Here is a 26,956-nt window from a genome sequence, read left to right as displayed (position 1 = left end):
CATTATTTTCATCTTTGATTTGTTGGTACATCAAATCAGTGTATTCACATATTGTCAGTTTTTCCCACTGTTTTAGGTTGTTGGACATTTTTTCCAGGTCTTACTCTTAAATGGAATCAAAGTACTTGTCCATGGCCTTATTGCTCAACAGTCTGGATCTGAAATCAGGTGAATTTAGCACCTTGGGACTAAGTCCTAAGGCCATTCCCGTCATGAAGCCATAGAGATGCTAGGCTGGCAGGTGACTTCAGGAACTTACCTGTCACATTCCCTATCAGGCAAAATCTGATATCCTTTGCTTATGTGATTTGTCTCTACCATGAGACCATTTTATGCATTTAATGATCACTCACAGAGGGATGACATTTGATACCTAAGCATGAGATACAACTGGGATGTACTGGGGAGGGGTCATTTTTCTGACTATCTAACCTGGGTTTCCTTCCCTCATGGATAGGCTTGTCCTGCCCACTCTGGAAGGAGAAGCTGGGTGCAAGGATGTCGCTTGACACATTGCCCATCCAGCAATGAGTTAGTTTTTATGGCGATGATATGTGGGTTATTTACTCCCTTGCCTCGTTTTATACCAAGGCTAGGAGGGAATGTGTAAATTGTCAAGATTTTTTCTTCTGGTTGAGCATAGAGTTGCTGTCTGCTGTTTTGCAGCAAATGTCTGCGTGCAGGCACTRAAGGGATAGTTGGCAGAAACTGCAGATGGATGTCACTGTTCAAGTACAGCAGAAATATCTGCTTTTTTGCATTCTGCTCTTGACAATGGTTAATCACAGCACAAGGGAAATGCCTTGCACCATCCGTGGGTCATTTGTTTTTCATTAAAATCTGAGAACCTTGTTTTCCCCTAGGACAAGAGAAATTGTTGTAACCTTCGCATCCCCTTCAAATATAAAAACTTCCAAAACAAGCAAATGGTAAATGAACAGCACATTACTCTGAGGGGACAAGTATGCATTAACTCAAATACACAGAGACCGGTTGCAGCGGCTCAGAGCGATGCATTTAAACAAATGGCATTGCTCGTGTCTGAGATGTGGGGAATTTATTCTTCCTTGTGGAGAGAAATGAGGTGTTTATTCCTTCTGCTTGTGCAGTGTCTGCAAAGATGCCTGTAGTTTTTTTGCTTGGTGGTCTGGAGTCAAGCGCCTGGTTCTGAGCGTGGTCAAAGTCAGGGTGAGCRCTTGCTTTGCTGGGTAGTGTGGCAGAGAAATGGAAGCGACGTCAATTCCTCACTCGTGTCCAAGTTAGGAGGAACATTCAACTGATGTGTTTCCACCTAACCCCAGCCTGGCTTCTATYTCCCTCCATCTGTCAAGACCTAGCAGTTGTTTTTGCCATGGTGGTATCTGAGGTATCTTTTTGTCCATGCAGTGACAGTGGCATATAGGAGCTGAGRTTTCAAGGACACAGTAAAATATACAGATTTTAATAAGTAAAAGGAAGATTGTAGATACCCTGACTGGTTTTTCAGAAAGACCTCTCTCTCTGCTGGCCACAGTGAGAGCCATGGAAGACCTCTCCTGCTTTTAGGAACATAATSCTGCATATGGGAATGTAGTCTCTGCACTTCCTAAATGTGCAAATGCCAGATTATGAGTGGAAAATACAAAGAAACTGGAAAATACAAAGAAACCCAGCTCATTAACATCACCTTTTTAACCATCAATTTAGTTGTGTAATCAAAAAAGAGCATGTGTTTTGGCACACACCAGCAAGCCAGATGCTACTGCCTCTAAATAAGCAAACACTTTGTGTCAGTAATCCAGTGTCGTGGATGCATGGATGGCTTTCAGATGAGAATTCAATTACCTGTCTGAGAGGGTCTAAATTTCCATTGTGGAAGCCGGTTTAAAAAGGAAATAAATCAAACATGTGATGACCAGGCCATACAAATTACTTTTGGGGCTGCATTTTTATATCGCGTTGATTACTTTGATTCGTGGCTCATTACATCCCTTTTATAATGAAGCCAGAAAAGATGTCCCCAACAAAACAGCATGTTCTTAGTATCTTGAGCAATGCTGCCACATGTGAAACACATCATGCACACCAAAATAATCTGAAAATCGTTGCTTTTTGAATCTCAAAGAAGCGTTCYTTCTCTCCAAGCCCTTGCAACACAGCAGGATGATTTGTCCAGCCTGAATCCAAGGAGAGGGCAAATTCTCTCGCTCTGTGAGCTGMATAGCAAGATCCGTGCAGGAATGAAAAGCCATGGGAGTTTATCACGTCTTTCAGAGGGCCGAGGACAAGGAAACCAAGAGCAGTTTGCAGATGRGAGGTGAAAACGGCTCTCAGGACCAGGCTGCTGGTCCCTGAGTCAAACCAAGGCGCTGTGAGCAGCAGGGTTTCAGGAGAGTGTTCAACCATGTGAGAAATAGGCACTTTGAAGATATTAGTCATGTGGCTGAGGTTAGTCACAAGCATAATTTCCTTGCTAAATTGAAGCACACTGGAATAAGTGTATAATAATGAATGCAGAATGAGGGCAGACTTTATTAGAAGCCTGTGGAAAGCCATGGSTTCCCCTGGCTGGGTTCCTTTGGGTCTCTGTGTGCATAAAAATGATTTTACTTTCTCTGCTATAAAGCCTCTGCACCAATAATTAAGTGTTCTAGGTGGATTAGATTCATTGTGCTTGATACCATCATGTGTGGGCCTTTCCTATTCTCTCTCTTTGCCTTTGTGAAGCCCATGGCAAACTGTACATTGCCTCGATATTTACTTGTAACTTTCAAGAAATCAAGGAAAACTCTGGCAACCTGTCCAAATTTTTCCTATTTGTTAGATTTTCCCAGTCTCCTTGCATTCCCTTAACATGCCAAATGATGCACAAAACATAGATTCATTTTCTGCCTGTGAGTTGTCTGTACTAAAACCATGAACCCTGTTCATGCCCAGAGTTGACTGTTGTTCTAGMCTGGATGTGGCTTCTGTGCACTCTGAGTTACAGATCATTTATCCACTATAAGTTCTTGTATCAAGTAGTCTGGTTAAAGGAAAGGTCAGGCAAAGTAGTCAGATAAAATGTTCAACCCAGTTCAAAGGTCTCTGATCAAGGTGGTTGTTTTCCCCTTTATAGTCAAGGAGAGGAGCAGACAGTTCTGGGACACAGTTTCTCTCCTCCAAAGATTGATAACTAATCCCACCTGGAAAGTGTCACTCCTCCTTTGTTCTGGAGGAAGAATATCACAGCACTTCTCTAGTGCGTGGCTGCTTCTCTGTTGGCACTTGGCTCRTGCTGGTAGTAGCTCCTGCTTGGGAGGTAGAAGCCTCAGCTTCTCCTGCTCCTCATCCCCATGTTTGTCAAGGCTGGCAGCACCTTGCCCTTGCCCTGTTGGAAGAGGCCTGGTCTTATTGCTGAAGACTATGAGGTCTCCAAAGTCATACGGGATTCTTGAATGGAGGCTGAAGTTCAGTGGCAAATGGTGCCCTTGATGTTTCTTGTTGCACTTGCTGCTTATAAAATTACAGATTTGGATAAATTAGCCCAGCATATGTCCTTTCACCTTCTCTGTCAATGTATATCCACAAAATATATTCAGATTTAGTAGCATGAAATGGCCTAGCCCAAGGCTTTCTAGCTGTAATGGTGAAATACTAATAAATTATTGGGCTACCGGGTTGCTTTCAAATATGGGAGAAGATTTMATTAAATCATACTATGACTGTTGATTAAATACAATTTCTTAAATAGCAGTTTTAATCTCAATTCAATGTACAGGAGAAGATTGATGCTGCTTTGTTATACCAGATATAAATAACTCAGAGCTCTGTTTGCATGTGAGGAAAAGTAGGTTTTCCTGAGATTCTGGTTGCAGATCATCTTGCAAGACTTCTGCTGAGTGTAATCTGAACCTTGGTGTTGTTCTAAATTAGGTCTGACTTACAATGTGGCATGTGTCTTTTAACTCGATGAAATCTCTTTAAATGATACATATCAAAGTGAGTACTGATTTGGGTCAAGGCACCTTGGTGGCCGATTCTCAGAGGAGAGGCAGTCAGCAAATGCTTTCTGAAAATAAAGTTTCATTAAGTTGTGGACCTGAAAAAGCATAAGTGCCTTTTTGAATACCAGAATAGCAGAAAACATGGATCATCGCCACCTCAGGTATTTTGGAATTGACTTTCTGCCATCAAATAAAGGCAATATAGTGCTTCTTGTGGGGTGAACAGCCCAAAGCTACTATATCTGTTATACTTTTCAACCTCAAAGTGATTTGCACTATTTTTGCTAAGTCTTATGAAGTAGGTAAAATCATCCTCCTTCTATAAGTGGGAAGAGTATCCTTCTATAAGTGGGAAGAGTAAGCCTTGTGGTTATGAAATGACCAGGACAAAGCCCCAGAGAGCGTTGTGCAGCTATTAGACCATGTTCTTCTCCATTGAAAAATAAATATATGACCATGAATACCTTCTTGAAGGTTTGAAAATATCCTATGGACTCTGAAAATGTCTCTCAAAGRGTGATATCATCAAAGATAAAGAGGAAAGATAATAAAGTGCTTAGATATCGYATAGGTTTTTGTCTTTCAAAGGTGACTTTGGTGAGTCTGCAGTTGTAGATTGTGGTTTGGATTCTTCAGTGACTGRTTTTTTAGGGCTATGTGGTAAGGTGATGGCTTGGATGTCTCTCTCATATTGGCATTTTCCTGTACTTGACAGAGGGAAAAGAGCATCTTTGAGTAAGATTATCTTTAGGAATTTAACTACTAATTCATTCTACTTGATGGGTCAAAAATGACTTTGGAGATTCCAGATAGTTTGACAGAGGATATTTCTCTATAATATTCTGTTTTATACAACCCTTCCTTGACTCTGCGTGTTCAGGGGGGTTGGACTTGGATAATCTCTAGAGGTCCCTTGCAACCTTAAGGATTCTATGATTCCTTTGTGGTCTTTTCAGTTAGAGCTGATGAATCAAAGATAACTTCAAGTTCATTGAAGGTCACATGAACCCTACCTTCCTCTGGCCAAAGGATGTTTGATTTGCCTCATGTAGTTTCTTGAATACTGTCCTGACTTYAGAATGTATTTGATGATGTTATTTGACATGCAGTTATGTGCACAAAGCGTACTGGAATGGCTCACATTGTAAAGTAGCACGTTGCCTTTAGAGACGTTCTGTCTATTTATACCGTGTTTGGCACCATGCACCGTGAGGGTTTTATGATTATTTTTGTACTCTTTCAAACCTTTCACATCACCGCAAAGTCGATGGCTGCTCCATGTATGTATGACTTCCACAAGGTTGGGTAAGGTGGTCACCAGATTAAATAGCAGCTGCAAAGAAGGCGGTGGGTACCAACACCTGACAATGAACACATCTTTCTACCTGACAAAATGGCCTATCAGCTTAACTTTTGACTTGGAAGAGGACTCTGCTCATGCTGCTCATGTGCTGACTTGTTAAACACATGCCCAACCTTCAATAAATTAGGGAGTTTGTGCAAGAAGTTTGTCAAACAGAAGATGACCGGGCTCACTTTGCCAGATTCCAACCCTGCACTCTCTTCTGTTWTTTGCTGGTTCTTAATCCAGTCCTTTAAGTTCTTGTTCATAGGACGTGGTGTCCTCCTCATGGGGAAACCTTTCATTTGATACCACTGGTATTTCTGGGTCCTTGGCCTTGTCTGCTGCCTTCCACATCTGCACATCCTCTGTGAACTGCAGCATTGTGATGTTATCTGCACATGTGAAGAGGAAAATGCAACTCCTCTGAAGACGCAGAGATTCTGACTTGGTGCACGTGAAGGCTGAAAACTAATCTCTTTGATGATTTAACAGAAGTCTTCATCCTAAAGATCTGTCAGTGGCCTTGGCTTCATTCCATACAAGAGTGTCAYGGACAAGTTGTGGGTCATTTGGAGGACTGCAAGGGAACCCTCCACTTGAGAGGCTCTCAGCATTGACCCCGGGAGACAATCATTCCATGGCCCTCCTTCCCACACTGTGGGAGAATGGTGACCTCTCCTTTTGCTTGATTCGGGGTCAGTGCTCAAGAAGGGACCCACGTGAGTACAAATTCCTTTGACTGTTCACACTCTATGGATGAAGCCTGTGGATAAGACTATACTGCAGTATRAGGCTGTAAATTCGTCAGGGGAAAGACTGGTTTTCATACCGCATCTTTTATCTATAAGGGGGGAGAGAATTAAGAAGTCATTTAATTAATTATTTATTCATTTACTTTTTTTCTGACCAGAGCTGAAGCTTTGATTTTTGCGGCGTGCTTCCCTTCTCCCACTGAATCCTTTCTGTGCGTTTCACTGTTTCTCTGGCAGAGCGTTTGAAAGCCCCACTTTCCTCCTGGGAGTTTACAGCCAAACTGATGCAAACTCTTTCTTCTCAGGTGTCTCACGATCATCTGTCATCCAATGCAAGCCAGGAGGCAACTGCCCCAGCAGACACAGAGGCATGACTAGGCAGCTCTCCCCTTTATCTGTTGCGGAAGATTCTGCTGCTCCCATTCTTGAGCTGCAGAATCGAAGTCCCTCGGGCATCTATCGGCACAGCAGAGTCGAGAGGCAGAGCAGATCAGGTAGGCATAACAGCCGCCTTCCCGGCGTTCCAGTATGCCTGCAGAAGGCCTCTTGYGTCTGTCTTTTGAAAGAGTCAGAACGTTGTTAACGTTAGTTTCTGGTGGTGTGAGCYGCAAAGCCACGTGAAAGTCCTTCCTGTACCTGTGTGCAAGTTTGGGTTAGGTGGGAAGGAAGCAAAGATGGGAGAAAAAGACCTGGGTCCCCATAGGAACATTCAATGTGTTGAGAAATCAGATGGATAAGGCCAGTAGGCACAGAAGATCTTGGAAGGATGATTAACAGTAGCACACGAGTTAGTCTTACAAGGTGGTTATGTTTCCTCAGCTTCAGCCTGGCCAGAGACCAGGACCATTAAAAGCCAGCCATATTCCTTCTCAAAGACAATGACAATCTCAGCTCAAACCACGGACGGTCTGATGAAGAGGAAGAGAAGGAGCAACAGGTGGAAGGATATCTAGGACATACCATCACAGTTCAGATCATCGATCAGCTGCACATCAGGGCTTCCTTCAGGAATGTCACCCTCTTTACTGCAGGAGTTTAGCTCAAATGAACCTGTAGGTATGGTGAACGCTGACTTCTTCACCACAATGTGCATCCATCATCAGAAGGGGTGGGGTGGGAGCACTCACAGTATCCAACCACAGGCCTTTGAGTCTGCTGAAATGTATTGTCGAGGAGGAGGAGGAAAGAGCTAAATGACTGAAACTGTGTTATCATCCAAGCTCTTTGGAAAAGTTTGTGTGTATATACTGGGAACAGAAGGGGTGGAAGAAGAGTTGGATCCCCCTCCCACTGCAACTGCAGGAGATGAGCCTTTCTCCTGTCACTGCACTGACAACGGCAGCAAGAGGCAACATTTTCAGTCTTCCAAATGTMGGAAATATGGAGAGAAGCATTGTTCCTGTAGCAGGAACAGTGGAATAACAACTGAAATAGCAGCCAAAAAAATCTGTTGATAGAAACTCTTAGAAAAATACTGGAGATGATTTTTGAAGYAAAGAGTGGATGATACAGCATCTTGCATTAAAGATCATACCTAAGATACTGAAGAGCTTATCTTTAAATATCAGTCCAAGATAATTGCATACGTGCTGTCCCTAGGGTACAGCCAAAACTGGAACCATCTTAAGTCCTTTAAGTCAGGACMTAAGTCTACTTAAGAAAAGAGTAGTGCTTTGAGAGTCTTCCAAACATGTATTTTGTGATTTTATTTTTCTTTTTAAACCTGTTCTTCCCATCCTCAGTAGTGAGGTAGGATTTTCCTAACAGGAAGATGAATAAATATAAAGAATCTTCTTTTCTAGAATGCAGTTGTCAAATAGTGAAGAGTTTGGAGGAAAAGACAGGTTTTCTTTTCCCTTATTTCATTCTTTCAAAACATAAAAGCAAAAGCCCTTTCTGTTACCATCTTGTCACAGAGACATCACAAGCAGAAATTATGTTACCCATAGACAAATGGACTCTGCAGGGGGTTTTCTGCTAGCTGCCTTTCAACACAGTGTGCATTGACCAGTGTCATCTGCGTGTGCCACCTGCAGTGTCATCTGCATTCTTTCACTGTCATTTCATCCTTGTTGAGCTCTCCCATTGCTTCCATGCTCTTGACAGGTTAAGTCTTTTGTTCTGTTGTTGTGTTTTAGACTAATCTAAATACAAAAAGAAGGATTTCTGCCGCCTTGCTAATTGTAAAATGCTGTCTACTAGTCGCTCTGCCTAATGACTGTATTTGCTCTCCGTTGGCATATCATCGTGTATCTGAATACAAGGTCTACTTTCCAACTCAATCCAATTCCAACTCCATGACTGGAATCCAATCTAATAATGGACTGTGTGCCTGTTATCCATGTGTTCCCACCATCTTTGAGGTCAGGCCCTGTGGCTTTGTTTGTTTTGTTTGCTTTATTTGTTTTAAGATATTTCTTTCCTTGTCCTTGTGAATCTTTGGCCAAGATCTAGGTGTGTGCATTTTCAAAGCGACTGTCATGCTACTAGGCCACTTTGGACAGGGATCCATCCCAATTTCACTTGGGCTGTCTCTATATCTATGTGCCTAGTCTAGTCTGATCAGGTTCCTTCAGTAAGAGAAGGAAAAAAAAGGAAAAAAAGGGGAAGATCAGCACATCCCATCCCTCCTGCCTCTCCTACATTAGAGTGGGGTGAGCCACTTTGTCTCTCTGTCCATTTCCACAGAGCATTGAGGGATCATAGGCAACAGTTTTAGGCTGAACATACAGCTCTTTGCTAASTGTGTTACACACCATGATGGGTCTAATCCCTTAGCAATTACAGAAGCTCCCCACTCAACTTTAAACCAGGCTAAAACTTAGGTTGATCTGTTAGACCAAGCTAGGACTTGCAAGAAGTGGATGTTTCTGTGGCTTTCACTAACATTCAAACCTGGGACTGTAAACCTGAAATCAAATACTAATGGTAGTGTCATGCATAGTAACAGTATTTCCATAGCTATTTGGTAATTGAAAAATAGAAGGCATGCATAAAAGTGCTTTAGTCTTCTATCATGTGATTACTTTAACTGTTAGCTGAAGAAGGACTAATTACATGGTAGGTTTGCTTAGGAGAAAAACCTGCGAGTGAGTGTTACACAATATGTTCTTTTTAAGTCTTTCTAACTTGCAAATAAAGTATAATTTCTCTCTCAATAGAAGATGCCAGTCAGTTTTATAAAAATATCTATTTTCTCGTATCATCCAAAGAGAATGTTAAAATCTTGTTTRTGTTTTCAAATCTGTGTCTGGTTATCCTTTGCATGTTTTTAATAACCCTTTAGTTTCTATAAAAATCCTTGATTCACTACTAAAACAGGGAATAGCTAAATGCTCATTATTTTCAGAAAAAAAGCCACTGTACACTTACAAAAAACGCTCCATGTCTTAGAAAATTGTTGATTACAAATGCACTCTTTGAGATGATGAAATATTTTTTTAGATATAATGCTTGTTTAATGTAATAACTTGGAACCTCGATCATATTTCTTTACAGGAAAAAACAGTAGCATAAAAAGAAAGTGAAATTCAAGTCTGAAACCTTACCTCTCTAGCAGTTATGTTGAACCAATTTCCTCTTGAACAGTTTGTTCTCACTGCACTGGATCCATAGCCCCTCTTAATCTCAATGGTCATATGATTTTGAATAGTATAGCATGCCATATATCGATGCCATTGATAATTGATAAGAATAGTTCATTTGGCATAGCCGCAAGTCATGATTTTTGAAGGAACTCCTGTTTCTCATACGAAAGCAAGGTGATATATTCCAAGGTGGTTAATGTTTGGAGCTCACCATTGCCTTACGTGCACAGGAGGCCTAAATAAATCAACCGTGTTGTTGCTATTCAATAGCTAACACAATTGGATTAGTTGTTCTCAACTGGGGATCTCAGGACTCAAAATAGGATTTATGGGTTGCATCTCTGGAAGATTTGTATGGAGAGCAAGTCATTAGTCAGTGAGGTTAAATCCTCTACAGAGTCGACCACTTTCATGGGAGCCTGCAGTGGTCTGCAGATTAGATCTAAAAACTCCTATACAAGAATGGAAAATGACAGCTTTCCAATTTCTCCTCGGTTTTCTGTAAGGTTTATTTTGAGGTATGCCAAGCTCCAGTTTTGTCCAGCTTCCTTTTTTAACTTCAAAAGTGTAAATGCACAAACTTGACTGAAAAAAAAAAAAAAAAAATGTCTCCACTTTGATATATGAAACCACCAGACTGTTTCTTTTTCCCTTCTCAGCTTGCAAATAAAAATGTGGTTCTTGCTTTAAAATCTTGAATAATAATAACCTGTTTCTGGCTTCAGATGTACAGGCTCTGATGGCTTTTATGTTGCAAACATGCACAGTAATTGACTTTATAATATAGTCAGTTCCAAGGGATGTAGCTCTATTCTGGAGGCTTGGCTGACAGAAGGAAAGGGGCTGATAAAGCCAACAGTGGCAGCAGCTTAACCGTAATGCTGTTTCCTCAGGCCTCTGCATTTGTTTGTATTTTGTTCTATCCCCTTGAAATGACAGAGATGGTATTACCGAAATATTTCTGTGCAGGATTTCAGTGTTTGTAACGTATAGGGGAATTATGGAGAGAAGGGAGCGGGATGGTTTGGATCACAAAGGGAGATTTTGTGAAGAATTGTTTGATATCTATTCGTCATGTGTGCAACTCTTCTCCCCTTTCTCTCTTCTTTTTCCCTTCTTTTTCTAGGAGAAGAAGGAACACAAACACACACAGAGAGCGGCAACCAAGAAGCAGAGAGACAGACACGATGTCAGTCTTGCACGTCCACRTTTCTTAAGCTTATCTGGAGATTTCTGATCATTTTGTCTGTCTCTTCGTCCTGGGTGGGGACCACGCAGTTTGTCAAAATCACGTACGAGACCTTTGACTGTCCCATTTTCATGACTTGGTTCTCAACAAACTGGAACATTATGGTTTTTCCCATTTATTATTCTGGGCACCTTGCAACTGCACAGGAGAAGCAGTCTCCAATCAAAAAAATCAGGTAGGCTTCATCGTGGCAGTGTCTGTTTATACAGTATGGTTTCTGTGGACTGAAATTGCAGCTCTTTTCTCAGTCTGACCCATGGKGCCAGAAGGCAGAATAAGGACACGCTGCAGAAAATCTCACTCATAAAGAGCTTACAAAAGGTTAACAGATGAGTGATATATGCTTGAATAAATGGGCAGTTGTTAAAGGGCTTTTTTATTGAGTTGAGAAGGTCAGTAAATTGGTTCTAATCCTGCTATTATGTTATCTAATATCTCTGTATTGTGTGTTCCTGTTTGGAATAGGCTTCCACTGAGCATTAATTAATCCGTTGTGGAATATTTATGACAGAATTGTAGTGTAAAACACCAGCAGAACTACTCATAGCTGAGAAGGAAGGTGCTCAAAGCTGAGGAGGTGGTTTCCATGGAGAAGACCATGGCTTGATCTCTGATCTCAATGGGTATAACAGGATGAAAACTGTGACCTTGCCTCCATGTGCTGGATCAGAGCCTGGCGGAAAAGCAGCTCTGAAGCCTTCTCCACCCTCCTTTKCCTGGGGTGGGAACTAGAGCAGGATGCTCTTGCCTCTCCTCCCTCCGAAGCTCTGGGGGGTTGGTGTAGCAGAGTGGCTCTTCTGCTAAGGAAACAATGTGAAGGCTTCCTTCCATCTTCCATCTGTTTTTTTGCTATGCGGGTAGGCCAGGCAATCAGGTTCCATGTGGAAATGATGTTTCCTCTGAGTTGTGAGAGCTCATAAAATCCCAAAGACATCATCTAGTCCAGCCACAAACTGTCTTGGCTCCAGTCTAGCCAGTTCTTAAGCAAGATGAGTCTGACTTGTTCTTGGGAGTCTCCAGTGCTGGAAATATCCACTGAACTTCCACTCCTGGGAAAATTCATTTCTCATTTCTTCCTCCACTTCCATCCTTCTATCCTTCACTAATCCAAAGTGAAGTAGAAGCTGCTGTAAAGGACAGAGCCAAACTCAGTTTCTTACCAAGGGGTGATATACTTTGTCCATGGAGGCAAGGTGGTCAGAGGATTGTTTGGGATGGGTGCCAGTTCTGTTGCTCCAGTGCAGACTTGCTTGAGGAACAATTTTCATTTCAGCAGAATTGTCCATGCTGGAAGGTATGAGCCAGCACATGGCTCTCACCTAGTCTGAGCTGACAGAGGGTTCAGTGTGGCTGCCCCTGAGCACCCAGGGAATTTAGTCTGCCCCTATCAGGGCTGGAGTGCAGCAGGGCCAAATTCTCCCCTCAGCTGCTTTTGCCAGGATCTCAGCTGTAATTTGACCCTAAATTGTCAATTCCAATCGTTGTGATTGAGTTGCMCTTAATTAACTGCTTATCTGAAAACCGTGGTGCTTTATGTGTTAATGATGCCTTTGTTCAGATCCTTTCTGGAGAATGTGTAAGAACACTAACAGTGTCAGCTTGGCTTCTGGGTGCAAGGTGAAGTAATTATAACTGCAGAGCAAATAAGGAAGAAGGTGAGGATAAATATTCATCCAAACAGATCCTCTGCAGTTAGTTGATTGATTATGTATCCATCAGAGCTAAATTTGGGACATCGTATTTGTGACAATACTTATAAAGATGTGCCTAAATACATTTCCTAAGCTGTTAGAGATTTGAGGACACACGTATGTGTGCTTGCRTACTGCACGTGCACATAAATTTGTGTATGCAGAAAGATGCGAGTAGGTCTGTGCATTTGGGCGAACAGGAGAGCAGTGCTAGAGCTGGTGGGCCAATGTAAAGCATGTTAGAAATCACAGTTTGCTGACTGATACTGGCAGTTCCCAGAATGTTTCTTATTCTAGATATATCAGGAGGTCAGATCCCAGTTTGGAGGTGACTGCTGGCAAGTGGTGATGACTTCATGATCCTCGTGATGAATGCTCGATGACTTGGAGAAGTGAAAAGCATCATTTGTTGATTTAAAATTCRGAGAGTCATAGGAAAAAAAGAAAAACACAAATAGAAGAGGTCATTGGAAGACCTTTAATCCAGCTTTTTATCCAGAGCGTGGATTGTTTCAAAACAAGTTCAGCACTTTTTATAATTATCAGTTTTGTATTCTGGATGTCGTTCCTGTTATTTTTGTGGAGTAGCTGATTTCTGTCAGTGAGATCTATCTCTCCTGTGACTTTTCCAGGCCTGCCTCCGGGTCCAAAGGTGCTTTGTCTTTGTGCGTCTAGAACATGTACTTGATCACTGAGATCTTTCAAGAGCTATGACATTTTGTCCAGCAGATATTCCTGGTGGATCAGAACAAACAGTGTCTCTGATATCTTGGCAGAGACCAGCGATCGTGCTAGTGACTTGCAGGATGCAGCCCCGGGCTGGCAAAGCTATGTGGAGCCTGTGTCACTTTTGACATTTTTAGAAAATAAATCCCACTTGGAAGGATAAAAGTCTCCATCCTCAACCTCAGGCTGGCTTTCTAAAAGGGTTATAATCTTTGAGGTTATAATTGGGTATTTCTCACCTTTCACACTTTGGAGATTAAACATTGTGGTCTCAAAAACTTAACTCCCTATTATTACCTTCCCACTGCATTTCAATACCATATTTTCACCTTTCTGAGGCAGAAGACACAACTTTTCGCTTCTTCCCAGTACTAGCAGATAACAGATGTCCCACATAAAAACCTTGCAGTGTGGGTGAGAACCTTGCAGTAATGATGAATAAAATGTTCTGGAGGTCAGTAATAGGAAATCAGCCCCCACCAATATTTACCAAAGCAGAAGACACTCATAGATTGGGAACAGAATTGTTAGAATTAGGACATGGGATAAACGGGYAATATTTTGAATGTCAAGAATTTTTTTCCTCCTCCAAGTCTTGGCTTCTCAAAGATAAGCAGTTGTGATGCTCAAAGGCTTTCTGCCAGATTATACCCTYGATCTAGGAGCCAAAATTAATCCAACAGGTGCTATGCAGTGAGAAAGCCTGACTAGGAACAGTGGTTGGCTGCAAGTGTAGTGAAATATGAGTGTTTTGGGAAGAGTTGTTCTTCTAGCAAGAATGATAACGAGATATGAGCACTCCTTAGGCAAAAACAAAGTAACTGGTGTGTGGCTCTCATTTGCAAGTTTATAWCATCCACAAATCCCTCCACTTCTCCTTGCAGCTGTATCTCACCCAGCTTCCCCAGGAGCTTTGGAAATTGCATTGCAAATCTAGATCCTTGCTGTAGAGGGCTTTTGAGAGGAGAGATGAGGTTTTGCCTTTCCTGAGCTACCTTGAGCAGCTCAGTGGTAGGGGGAAGACGAGCAGCAGCAAGCCAGGGCATCGCCTGGGTCAACCCTCTTGGGGGAAAGCGCTCCTGTCCTTTGTGGCCCTACTTCCATAAGACAGGCTCTGCTTAAGCGAGAGGGTCACACAAACGTCCCTTTGTTTCTACTCTAGCTCTTGAGGAGATAAATACTGGGGCTGGGCTCTTTCCTAAGGCTGAGACGAGAAGCAAAATGAGATTTCGGTCAATGCTGGAAAGCAATCCGCTACTTGCACCATTACCCTGTCTGGTGTCCTAGAATGGAGCTAGAAGTCATTTTACTGCAGCAATTGATGTCATTCAGCAAGAAGGACCTAAACGACACAGTAGCAACTCGTGCTCACAAAAGGTCCCGCAGTGCTGCTTGCTGGCGTAATGTCACCAGCGTCCTGGCCAAATTGTAATCTGGATGATAGAACTGCATTGCACCTATTCATATTGCCCCAGGTAGTGKCTGTTAGCTCTGCGTTTTTCTATAAGCTGATTTAAAACCAGCTGCTGCATTACGCTCCAGAGGCTGCGGGGTGTCAGGGGTGAATAAACCTATTCTTCCRCAGGAGCTGGCATCAGAATGGCTAAGGCACGATGCAAGCTATTTAGTGGGTGCCAGAAGCAAAGCTGCSCGACTGCCTGTGGTGCTGTAATTCCTGAGAGCATGGCACACTGCCTAGCGCTGATGACTGAAGGCTACCTACAAGGAAAAAGAGCTATTTGTATTAGAGGGCAGGTTTTAAATAGGCTAATCTTGCTTTTGGAAGGAGTTTGTGTTGTGGTGGTTTCAGGGTCATGTCTCTCTTTAAGTCCACAGCCTACAAATCCTGCGTGAAGAGGAGGGAATCCATGGAGCCTTCTCCCCTTAGCCCAGGGTTTTATTCGCTGTCATGCTGTGATGGCTTCTGCAAGTTCAATTTTAGTTGCATGCCAAAGAGGCTGAGTTARCGACGGAGCAACCAGTCCTCGCAAAGCCTAAGGCAATTTACTCTAGACATGACTGCAAGAACAGTCCTCTGTCTCCTCTCTTGCTGAGCATTATTCATCAGGCACGTGGAATTCTCCTGGGCATGGTCATGAAGTCATCGGGTCTTTGTCTTGCTTGGCAGCAGCCTGTCACAAATTCTCGCTGCTTTTCTACTGGGAGATGAGTAGCCACGAGCTGCYGCTTTGTCTTGTCACCCTGTGCTCACTGTGTGTGTGATGAARCCTCTTCAAGGTGCTTAAGAAGTCCATTACCTGGGATATGTGAAGCACTTCCAGATTCTTTATCTCACCCTGAATCTCTTCCCCTCCCTCCCACTGCTTGTAGGAACTCAGAGGTACGTGACAGTTGCGGTGTTGCCACAACTGTCTCTCCCAAATAGTTCCCTGTCCCTTGGAATCAGGAGTTGGGACCCTGTGGACTCCATCCTGATGATACGGGACCTCYCGGGGACCTACAGGCCACCAAATGCTGCCCCTTCCTTGCACAGYTAATTGCCAGGACTTTGGGAGCCTCCTACCCTCCCCAGTAGTGAAGGAGTAATAGTGCTGGGCCTATTCCGAGTGTCTCTCTGGCCACTGTGGTCACCATGTCCCGTGTCTGGTCCTGCTGCTCTCTCGCTCCTTGTGCTGGCCCCTTCGATCTGCCTCGCAGGGAGCTGCAGTGATGGATATAGTTTCCACAGCATGTTTGTAGGAGAGCTTTTGGAGCCTTGCAGTCTCCACCATCATGATGTGCTTGTCCGGTTCTGCCGTTGCCTTTGGGTGCTGCCAGCCCAGCACGGGGACAGTAACCGTGCCCAACCTTTCTGCCTTGCTTTGATTTAGCACGAGCTTTGATTTAGCACTTCCCTCTGAGACAGATCCTGACACTGAGCTGCCCGTATCTGAGACAGGTTGGATGCACAGCCAGGTGACCATCCCATCGTGCATGGAAATCGATGGCAGATTTCCCACTGGTTGGTACAGAGCAGRCTCAGGTCTGGGGTCCAGTGACTTCCAGGTCTGTCCTGAAATGAGGCATAACCTTGACTTAGAAGCACTCTCTGTGACCATCTATATCTCAAGAGTGAGAAAAACACTCTTTAAATATTAACTGCTCTGTCTGCAAGTCAACCATCGCTAAAGTCTGTGCTGTCACTCAGTCCATTCTCAGTCAAGGAAAGAATTTCATCACATTTAACTCCTGTTGAAATCAGTGGTACAAAAGTGCATGTGCAAACTTAAGCTGTCATTTATTTGCTTCGCCAGTTATTTGCTTTGCYTCTCAGATAAGTGAGCTATTCCCTTGCCACGTGTAACGTTTCTCTTCTTGGAAAACTGGCCGAGTTGTGAGAGCAGCCAGGTCAACCAGAGTGAAGGAAGTACTCAGCTGATCGCCTGCCTTAGGATTAGCTTGTTCGGCACCCTGGCAAAGAGTTTGAGAAATAAGTTTATTGGTAACCAGTTGACTGCCTTGTAGCCCAGATTGTTCCAGTGGCAGCAAGGAATGAATGAATGAATGAATGAATGAATGAATGAATGAATGAATGAAGACATAGATGATCTTATGTGTGTATTGCATAGGTGTTATTGCTCTACTTACCTGGAAATGAAGATGATCATTTCCATTCTTACTAACAGAAAACAAAAGATATTTTTAACACCGGATTTCTGTAGAATAACTAAAAGTGGCTTAGGAGGACAGAAAACGATTCTGTCTTTGAAACAAAAATTAAATCCAGATAATTACTACCCCCTACCTCCCAGTAACAAGCAGTTTTGACTACTTCCATGTTGCAGTGCATTCTTTGAAGTTGCTAATTAGTCCCATATGATTAGCATCTTAGGAATCTTTCAAACATAGCCATAGTTAGTTGTGAATGCTTTGGGGCCTGAAGACTCACAGAATTTAGATGAGGCCCTTAGCTTTGCCATGTAACAATGTTTTGCAGTTGGATGGTACTTGGTGCACTCCAACTTAGTGTTTTGTATAGACATGGTGAAGGGCCTCCTGCGTCAAGGCCCTCAGTGCATCTAGRGCATGTCAAAGAATTCCTTTAACCAAGAACAGAGGTGACTGCTGAAAACAGATCATCAGAGCTTGGAAAACATTGAGGATTTTCAGGAGGGCTGCAAGAATGTCTCTTTAAACCCACCAGGTATCCAAGTCCTTGGTCCTTGGATGCAACTTCTCTTTGGATAATAAAATAGACCTGTCACACACCTTTCCTTTTCCCCTGCCCTTTCCCAGTCTGTTGCTTCACTCTCTTAGTCTCCCTGGCTGGTGGGAATTTTCCCTGCAATGGTGATATGTCTGTCTGTATTGCTGAGTATCTTTAGGTGATTCTTAAAGCTTACTTGGTCATATTTCAGAATATATTTCAGTAAAAATGAATGTCAGAATTGTCAAGCTACAGAGAAAATTGCAGTTATAAACCTTGTGTTCATGATCATGAAGGCAGAGACTGAGAACTGTAGGTGTATCRTAGGTAACTTTATTATTTGTATTGGAATACAAATGGTCTCTGGGTTTCTTGTTGCATAGAGTGTGATTCTTCCAGGTAAGTCTCTTCTTTTCTATTTGTGAAATTGCTCTGTTTTAGGTAAAAAAATGGGGGTTATTCTCTCAATGCTCACTGCTCAAGACTTTCTTATGGGTGCACAGAGTAGCTAAGGACAGCACGTAACTAATTGCAGAATGTAGTAAAAGTCTAATGAATGTTTTCTGTGCTGGAGTGAATGCTAAGCAAAATCCTGGCTGAGTTTTAAACTCTTTTCTCTTCTTAGGGAATGCAGTCGGATTTTTGGTGAAGACGGTCTGACGCTGAAACTGTTTCTTAAAAGGACTGCTCCCTTTTCTATTCTGTGGACTTTGACTAACTACCTGTATTTACTGGCTTTAAAGAAGCTGACAGCCACAGACGTCTCTGCCCTATTCTGTTGTAACAAAGCTTTTGTCTTCTTGCTTTCTTGGATTGTGCTGAAAGACAGGTTCATGGGAGCAAGGGTAATGACATCCTTGATTTTTTTCAACTTTCCTATATTCCTAGTTACCATTAAAGCCATGCTTTAAAAATAGCCATTATGCTGCCCTAGTACTGCCCTGTTGTGGTATGTATAGACCATGAAACCATTTCTCGTTAACTTTATGATGCAAAACTAAGCTTGGAATCAGTGAGAGACCTCGGGCTCCCAAGGTCATAGGCTGTGGGAAGTTGAAGGAGCTACCACAACTGGATGGTAACTTGATGGATTACAAAAGGAGGACTTATAGTCTCTCCTAAGTCTGTTCTCTTTAGAGTTAAAGTACTGAAGTGTAGCCAGTTAACTTCATTTCAAACTTTGTGATAAATCCTTAGAGTGTAACCAGATCAATTTTATTCCATGTTTACATAGATCACACTGTTTTCAATATACACTGTATTTTTATGCCACCCCATTACTTTTTACACACAAGCAAGTGTGTTCATGTGCCAGCTGTTATTTAAAAGGGATAGCAGGTTTTTGCATGGAGGTATATTTTGCAGCAGAAAGGTTTTGTGAGACATACTATATTGAATATTGAAATATTTTACTTCCCACAAGAAAAATCACTCAAAACAAGTGAAGAACTGTGGGAAAACAGGTGTGCCTCCTGGAATTTTATACACAAGGATAATCTGTGGCAATTTAAGCTGTTGTCTTGGCTAATCAATGTCTGGGCTTTGTGCCATTCCTGCTGGTGCACTGAAATGGCTCAAGGCCTAATGGTCTGGTTGGGCGCAATCCTGMATGAACTGTGGAGAGTCTTGAATTTCACTTGTGATGCCTGGGGCCAGGTTTGATGTCTAGAACTAGATGGGGCCACCAGCAGGTAGATTTAAGGTCCACAGAAAGCATGATGGATCAGGGCACTCATCTGAGCAGAATGTTCTTTTAAAACATTGGAAAGGTTAGCAGCTTTTTTTGTTGAGTACTAATGTGATAAAATGATTCTGAAGTGAAGGGAGAAGGCATCCTGAATTATGGGCACCTCATCTGGGTTTTGGAGCCAACACCAGCATGCTGAAACAGAGCGGTATGCTTGGAGTTTGGAAGTGGAGGAGGAAACTGGGTGAAATAAAGCCGAATCTTTCATTTCCTGGTGGGACTGGACTGGCTGGGAGTCTAGTAACAGTGTGGAGCATCTGAACATGTGTGTGTCCGCACACATCCCTTGAGTGTCCACCTCCCATGTGTGGGGTTCTGCCAGGAGTCTTGTTCTGGCCTGGTTCAGGAGAAGTCGTGTGCCCTGGTGGGGTCCATTCAGGACCAGCCCAGACCATGTCGAGGAGGAGAACCAAAGCATCTGCTCAGTGCAAAGTCCCGTGTCCCCACCATGAACTGCAGCCTGGTCCAGGGTCTTGGACACTCTTCCTCACAGCCTGAGCTCCAGGATGATGACAAGGACCTGGTGCAACGGCCTCAGTGAATACTTTCCTTCACACAYGCTTGGAGAACAGGGCTGAGATTCTTTGCTGGACACTTTGGAGAAACTTGTGTTTCTGGGGTCCTTGAAATCCTTGGTTAGCTTGTGGTGCTAAAGCCAGGCCTCCTTATATCTGTCTCACAGATGATTTAAAATAGAGAAACATGAGGCTATATATGAGCCACCCTCATCCMGCTGCTGGTGACTAACTCGGAGAGTGAGCAGGCTTTGGCATTCCCAGTTATGTTTGAAAAGTGCCAGTAACATCTTAAGCTGTTCCCTTCTCTGTCCCTTCATCATCTCAGCTCAGGCTGTTATCACCCACCTGTGTAAAGATGCTGTCTAGCCCCAATGAGAAAATAAGGACGTTTGTACATGTAAAATAATGTATGTCTAAAAGCAACCTGTCTCTCCAAGGACTAAGACAACTATTGTGTTTTCCCAGCCCACTCTCTCACAGGAACCGTAGGTGAAAATACACTAAAGCTATTTTAGGTTATTAGTTATTTTTCGCTGACAATAGAGTAAAAAAAAGTAGCTATAAATAGGCATTAGTACTAATGCTCTAAGTGCCATCAGATTTGCACAAGAAAAACCTGGCAGATACAAYGAGCTGCAAATCCTGCCTATAAAGGAAACTGTTTTTGCTGTTAACTGTCAGATTCTGGATTGCACAGGGCTGGAATGGTAATTAGCAGCCTTTTCCAGGAGCCCTGCTGCCAGAATAGCACTTAATGATGTTAATAACCACGCAGGAGAGTATTTGAGAACTAAAACGCGACAGCGCGGTGTGGACCTGGCCTTTTGTGTTTTGACTGCATCTATGGCTCTCGCACGCGGGCTCTCAGAGAGCAGGTGTAATTAGGTTATTTAGGTAATAAAGGAATGGCAAGAAATGAGTAGCTAATCATATGCTTTGAGCTGGTGTTTTTGCAGAAGTACCCAGCAGCGCAGCCGGGTTTTCAAAGGAGCTCGGCTCCCGGCAGCTCTTTGGGAACGCGGCGCCCCGGGGCACGGCGGCAGCACGCAGGAATGCCGCCGGGACGCGCGTCGGAGGCAGCCTCCATCCATCCATCCGGCCTTGAGAAGAAGACCCCGGGGCTCTGCCGTGTGTTTGCAGCCCTGCTGGGCCACGCGGAGCTTTGCAGGCAGTCTCAGAACCAAGCCCAGGTGGCCCCTGGGCCATGTCCAAGTGTCCTCGTGGCCACAGGCAGGGACGGCGGTGCCACGTGCCTCCAAATGCAGCCACTGTGCTGGGGAGACAGGTTTTCAGATGTGCTGTTTGGACAGCAAACCTGGCTTGATGGACACCTTCCAGTGTGTAGACTTGCCTGTGGAAACGCTTTAGAAAGGCTACGGAAGATCCGTGCTTAAGGATCTGGCTGGCTGCTTTTAAGCTCTCTTAAGGAGTGTGCTGGGGGAAGGATAGTAATGCAAAAAGGAAATGTTCAGTGGTGAATATATAGCTATTTACGTATAGAAGCGTGATTCAGCACTTAAGGCTTTATGTGCCTTATGTGCCTTACGAAATGCAGCACRATCTCTGCACCACAGTCTTGTTTGCTTGGAAGCTTCTTGATTTAAGGATTCAAAAGATATACCTTGTGCCCAGAGTATCCTGCTACTTCTGGGAATAAAGATTGCTATGACTGAGAGCAAGCACTAACTTTTGATAGACTTCATATATTTGAGTAGTCTTGTTGGTTTAAGCCACGTGCTTAGATGTTCAAGCCTTGGTTGTGCTTCATCTGTGAGCTTGATGAGTTAATGCTTATTAAGTAGATAGAGGGCTTYCTTCCTCCTCAGGAAAGGTTCGTTGTAGCCATCCAGGTCACAAGTTTCTTTACTACAACACTTCRTTTTCTGTTGTGCTCTGCATGGAAGAAAAATGTTCCTCCGTGAGATGTTGGTTAGAAGACCTAGCTCTCTTCCAGGAAAAAAAGAGGCGGGCTAATTTCTGTCATTATCAAGGAAGACCCACAAGGAGGTTTCCAACCTCTGCCTTTAATTAAAAGCCCTGTTTAACAAGCTGTCAACTACAACAAGCAGCTGAGCTTTGCTGTGACCTTGTTGCTGCTTGTCAGTGTGCAGAAGGCCACGGGATGTGCACTCAGGTTTCCAAAGCAAACACAAGGCAATTGCCGAGCAGAGGTCGGCTCTGCTAACACGATGCTGTCTAATTTGCAAGAAGAGCTTTGAATGTGAAATTTAAATGATGTTCTTGCTACTTTCCAGTGTCAGGTTCTATTTATCTAGTGTCTCATGAAATGATGCTCCATTTCTGTCCATTTCTGGTTAAAATTAGGAAACTATCTCTCAAATTTCTCTATAGTCAGCTTGGGGAGGTGTTTCTCCTAAGAGCAGGCAGGTATTCATGAATCTCCTACTGGAGATGGTGGATCTATGGTAGGTATGAGTGTCATATGTAAGGCCCAGGTTCAGCTAATAGTAAACATTTTTCTTAAATGCATTTGAATGAGATTTGCCAGGAAGAACCTGAATCCAGTGCTCATCTCCTTGTGGCTCTTGCTGGGGTGTTGTGGGAATTAATGGAGATCTGAACAGCCTGCTTTGGTAATCTGCATTTGTGCAAGGACAAGCTCTAGTAGAAGGTCAGGACTGGCCCATGACACTAAGGGGACTGCAGTGACCAACCTTTTGATAAAACATTTCATGTTATCATTATTTTTTAAAATAAGTATAAATAACCTAAAAACAGTGCTGTGATTTTCCATATGTCTGAGGAAAGAAAATTTCCTCTAAAGTCCATGAAAGCTGAGTTTTCAGTGTCTTTGCTGTTTAAAACCTATATTTACCTGTGCAGGGTAATCAAGTAGAAAAGGGAAATTTTTTGAAGGAAAAAGGATCCCCATCGCTGTACAAAGTTCCTGGAAATCAGGACCGAGCAGCTGAGATAGACGTAGTTAATTACGTCTGTTCTTTTTCTTTGAAGTTCCTTAAAAACTCCATCTGCGCTTTTCAAATTAGCCAAAAAACATACATACAAACAAAAAACAACAGGCAACAAGATAAAGACTTGATAAGGAAATATGGCCATCCAAGGAAGCGGCCTTAGCTGCACTGAAAACCAGCTGGGGCTGGAGGGGCCCTGGCAGAGCTCCCCGCTGCCTGCAGCTATTCCCCAGTAAAGGGCCAAGCTCCCGGACTGGTGACTCCAGTGAGGGCTGCTCACCAAAAACACGGATATTTCAAGCCAGATTGGTGGCATTTTAAAACATTATTGTTGTATAGCAGAAAGTAATATCCTAGAAGTGCATGATCTTGGAGTTGTGTCTCYGAAGAGGGTGTTTAGCTTATAAAATACTTGATGATAACTACCCTGGCAGCAGGTCCTGGGAGRCCCTGCAGAGCTCCACATCCCCCGTGCCGTCAGGGCACACACTTTCCTTAGGTTTCACATTCTGCATTGCTCCCAGGCGTGCACAACCCCTACGTAAAGGCAGGAGAGGAAGGAGGCTTGAAGCTAGACCTCGTTGGAGGCCCACGCGCTGATGATTTTTTTGCCACGTTACGGGACCCGCGCTGAGCTTGACGTTGCTTTGCTTTGTTCGTGCAGATAGTTGCAGCGATAATGGCAATCACAGGAATTGTGATGATGGCCTATGCGGATGGTTTCCAGGGCGATTCAATTATCGGGGTAGCATATGCTGTTGGCTCAGCCTCTACGTCTGCATTGTATAAGGTAGGTCATAACTGTTTATTAATGCCTGTAGAGGCTTTAATTTGGGGTGTTAAAAATGCGCGGGTACAAAGCAAATCGGTATAAAATAAATGTTTTATTCACCGCCTCGTGCATCRTTCATGTTCTGAGCAGGCCATGTCACGGTGTCACAAAATTTACTACGAACRTAATTAGTTTGGAGCTGCCAAATAGTCAGAATGACTTTGCTTTATGAGCCTGTAATGAAATCTCCCTTATTATGCCGCGAGGAATTTAGTGTCATGTTTTAATCATTTCCTGCCACCGCAGCTTAGCGACGCTATTTGCAACGGGCTCAGCATGTGCAGCAAGGGGGAACGAGCGAAAGCAAATAGTGATATATAGTGATATAGTGAATAGYGATTCTCTTTGGAGAGGACAGAGGTCTCCTCCTGGGGCTGCAGTGCAGCCTCCTCGTGTATTCTGCACTGAGGCCAGGTTGGGAGCCCTCTTTKCATGAGGGGGATGTGGTGCCTCCTCCCCTGCTTGGGAGTGTGAGCTCTGGAGGTCCCTTCTAACCTCCACCATTCTGGGATTCTGGGAGTAGCACGGCCAGGAGATGAAGGTAGGGGATGAAGGCTGCAAGGACACATTTAATTTAGAAACTTGTTGGCCTAAAGGTGACTGTTCAGGGCTAGCTTGGCCAGGGAAGCGTTTGTGAAAAAGAAGTTTGGTACCACTTCAGACGTCCCCATTTTAACAACAATATGTTCACCTCCTCTGTGTGGAAACATGTAGGGAAAAAAACCCTGAAATCTTAGCAAAGTTGTCCTTGCAAAACCTCCCTTAGGTATGGGCTGAGCTCTGTCCCCAAGACAGAGGACTGTCCCCAAGGGGACATAGGACGCTCTGCTGGAGGACTTGGCCTGTGTCACRGGGCAGGCACGAGTCTAAAACCCTCTCTCCTCTCCTCGGCAGGTTCTGTTCAAAATGTTTCTGGGCAGCGCCAACTTTGGCGAGGCGGCGCACTTCGTGTCCACCTTGGGCTTCTTCAATTTGATTTTCATCTCCGTTACCCCCATCATCCTCTACTTTACCAAAGTGGAGTACTGGTCCCCGTTCTCGGCCGTGCCGTGGGGCTACCTGTGCGGAGTGGCCGGCCTCTGGCTAGGTACGTGTTAAAAACCTTACTGCCTTGTTCCAAACCTTCTCCTGCCTTCAGCTGCCGAGCTCCCTCGTGGATGGGACCTGATCCCAGCGCACGCTGGCACTCCTTGAGAAACAAGGAGTGTTTCTCAGCGGAAGCCTTCATGCATATTATTTAGAGCAGAGAATAAACCTGAACTGGTTCCACAGCTTTGCCATAGCCAGCAAGGGCTGGTGCAGACTGCTTCATTTCCTGCAGTCTTCACCTCTCCTCCTCTTCCTCCATGCCACGGAGCTGCCCTTGGTGCTCTCCAACCAGGCAGCACCTCTGTCGAGTTCAGCCCGGGGTCATTTTCATCTCCAGCTATAAGAGCATCCTCTCCTTTGCTGGAGTTGCTGTTACTCTGTGATCGAAAAGGTTTTTGTCACTGCTACCTGTGTATTAAATGGAAATGAAGAGGTTCCCCTTGGCCATACACAACCCCCCTGCCCRTTGTGTGGAGCTGAGGGTACCTGAGCCCTTCCTCGGAGCTGCTCAAACCCCAAGCACAGCAGCTCCGTCAGCACCTGCAGAACAAGGAGGGATAAGGGRAATAATCAAGACATGGTCTCATTACAGTCTGTAATTAAATTCATAGGCTAATTGTGTTTAGCGTCCTTAAGAACATGCATTGTCTATGAATGTAACCCACTGAGCTGAGGAGGAGTCTGGGATCACTGTCCTTCTGGAAGCAGGAGGAGAAAGGGTGTATGAAAGCAGGACTAGGGGCCTGGAATCTGCTTCAAGCTTGAACAAAGCACCCAAGTGGAAATGCAATACCTCAGGAGTGCAATTCATCAACAGGCCGACAGCCCTCATTCTTCCCCCGTTCAGAACTTCACCTATTTTATATTCATATGTATGCAAAAATAAGTAACTTCATGGTCCTTACATTGCAGAGTAGGTATTGAACATATATCATATCTGTGAGTTCCAAGTGGAGGACAAAAACCTCAATCTAATGCATTCCTTCGTAAACACGTATTATTTTCTTCATCTTTCCCCAGCTTTCAACATCCTGGTCAACGTTGGCGTCGTGCTCACATACCCCATTCTCATCTCTATCGGCACAGTGCTCAGCGTTCCTGGAAATGCAGGTACAGAGGACATGCAGTGGTAGGAAGACAAGGCCCAGGACTGTGCAGACAGTGGAAGGAGGTCACTGTCTACATGGTCAAAGTCTCTGGACACCTGTCCCAGGCAGGTCTGGTCTCACCCAGCTTCCCCAGGTGGCTCTAGTCATCCAAAGCATTTCAATTAGTGAATACTATTTTTTTTTGTCCTTTCTCCTCTTGCTGTTAAGTGAGGGRTATGCCCACAGCAGAGGGGAAAGGGCCTGGCCTGTGTGTTGGTCAATGTCCATCACCAGCAGAACATGCTGATGCAACCTGCATATATAGAGTCACCATAAAGCACCTTCTCGTGAAGGAGGGAAAGAAACCAGCGGCTCTTCTGGCCCTGAAAGGCTTCCTCAAAGCCCACGTGAAGACAGAGAATGTGGAGATGTGGCATTTCCAGTACCTCTCTGTGAGGTCAAAGCCATGCTCCAAACCCAAGGAGTTGGTTGGTTTAGAGAACTGGAATTGATGTGGCCTGTGTCACTGCCAATCTGACAGGGCTAATCTGATGGCTTAATTCACCCTGCAGTGTTTTGGTTTATGGCACTGTTGTTTCTTCTCCTCCAGCTGTGGATCTCTTGAAGCACAAGATGATCTTCAGCGTGGTGAGGCTGGGTGCCACCATCATCATTTGCATCGGGTTCCTGCTAATGCTGCTGCCTGAAGAGTGGGATGAAATAACCCTGCGGTTCATCAACAGCCTAAAGGAGAAGAAAAGTGAGGATCACGCCGACGACATCACGGACTCCAGCGTGCACACGAGAAGCAGAAGTAGAGCCAACGGGACAGTGTCTATACCACTAGCTTAGAGCTGGTGGACTTCAACTGCACGCAAATGTATATTCTGTGAATATAGCTGAAATTTCCTCACTACTTGTATGCTTAAAAAAAACCAACATTTACTCTGAACTGGAGATGAATTGTAAGATAAGAGAAATACATCTATAATAAATGTTTACATTTATACACTTACCAAGGAACAGGTGTAAATAACCACAATAAAAGGTTTTGTAGTAAAAAAGCATTTCAGCTTGTGTCTTACTGAACTGGCAAGTTTAAAATAGGGGTAATGAGGATCAAGTCTACACGACAAGTCTCATTTAGGTGGCAGGAGAGCCAGCAAGATCAATCCTGGGCATTTCCAGCAAAATCTCAAAAGTGAGACATAACTTGCCTTCAAAATAGAGAAATTTTGGCCCTGAGGGCTTGCAACAACTTTCCAGTGATAGCTCTGCATTTGGGGC

The 26,956-nt window shown here is 43.9% G+C and overlaps 1 protein-coding gene across 1 annotated transcript in view; it reads left to right on the top strand.

Annotated features, from left to right (window-relative positions):
- The window catches only part of SLC35F4 (solute carrier family 35 member F4), a 99,606-nt gene extending 72,881 nt beyond the window's left edge, over positions 1-26,725 (top strand). Inside the window, exons 2-8 of the mRNA XM_026053796.1 lie at positions 6,368-6,556; positions 10,776-11,073; positions 18,088-18,307; positions 23,325-23,450; positions 24,387-24,579; positions 25,602-25,691; positions 26,280-26,725. Of these exons, the coding sequence (XP_025909581.1) occupies positions 6,368-6,556; positions 10,776-11,073; positions 18,088-18,307; positions 23,325-23,450; positions 24,387-24,579; positions 25,602-25,691; positions 26,280-26,521 (1,358 nt within the window). The 3' untranslated portion in view covers positions 26,522-26,725. The remainder of the gene's footprint in view (positions 1-6,367; positions 6,557-10,775; positions 11,074-18,087; positions 18,308-23,324; positions 23,451-24,386; positions 24,580-25,601; positions 25,692-26,279) is intronic.
- Positions 26,726-26,956: the final 231 nt, after the last annotated feature.

Source organism: Nothoprocta perdicaria, unplaced genomic scaffold (genome assembly GCF_003342845.1).
Source record: "Nothoprocta perdicaria isolate Ctin4 unplaced genomic scaffold, notPer1 scaffold_118, whole genome shotgun sequence".
Taxonomy (NCBI): Eukaryota; Metazoa; Chordata; class Aves; order Tinamiformes; family Tinamidae; genus Nothoprocta; species Nothoprocta perdicaria.
This window is presented reverse-complemented; position numbering and strand designations above follow the sequence as displayed.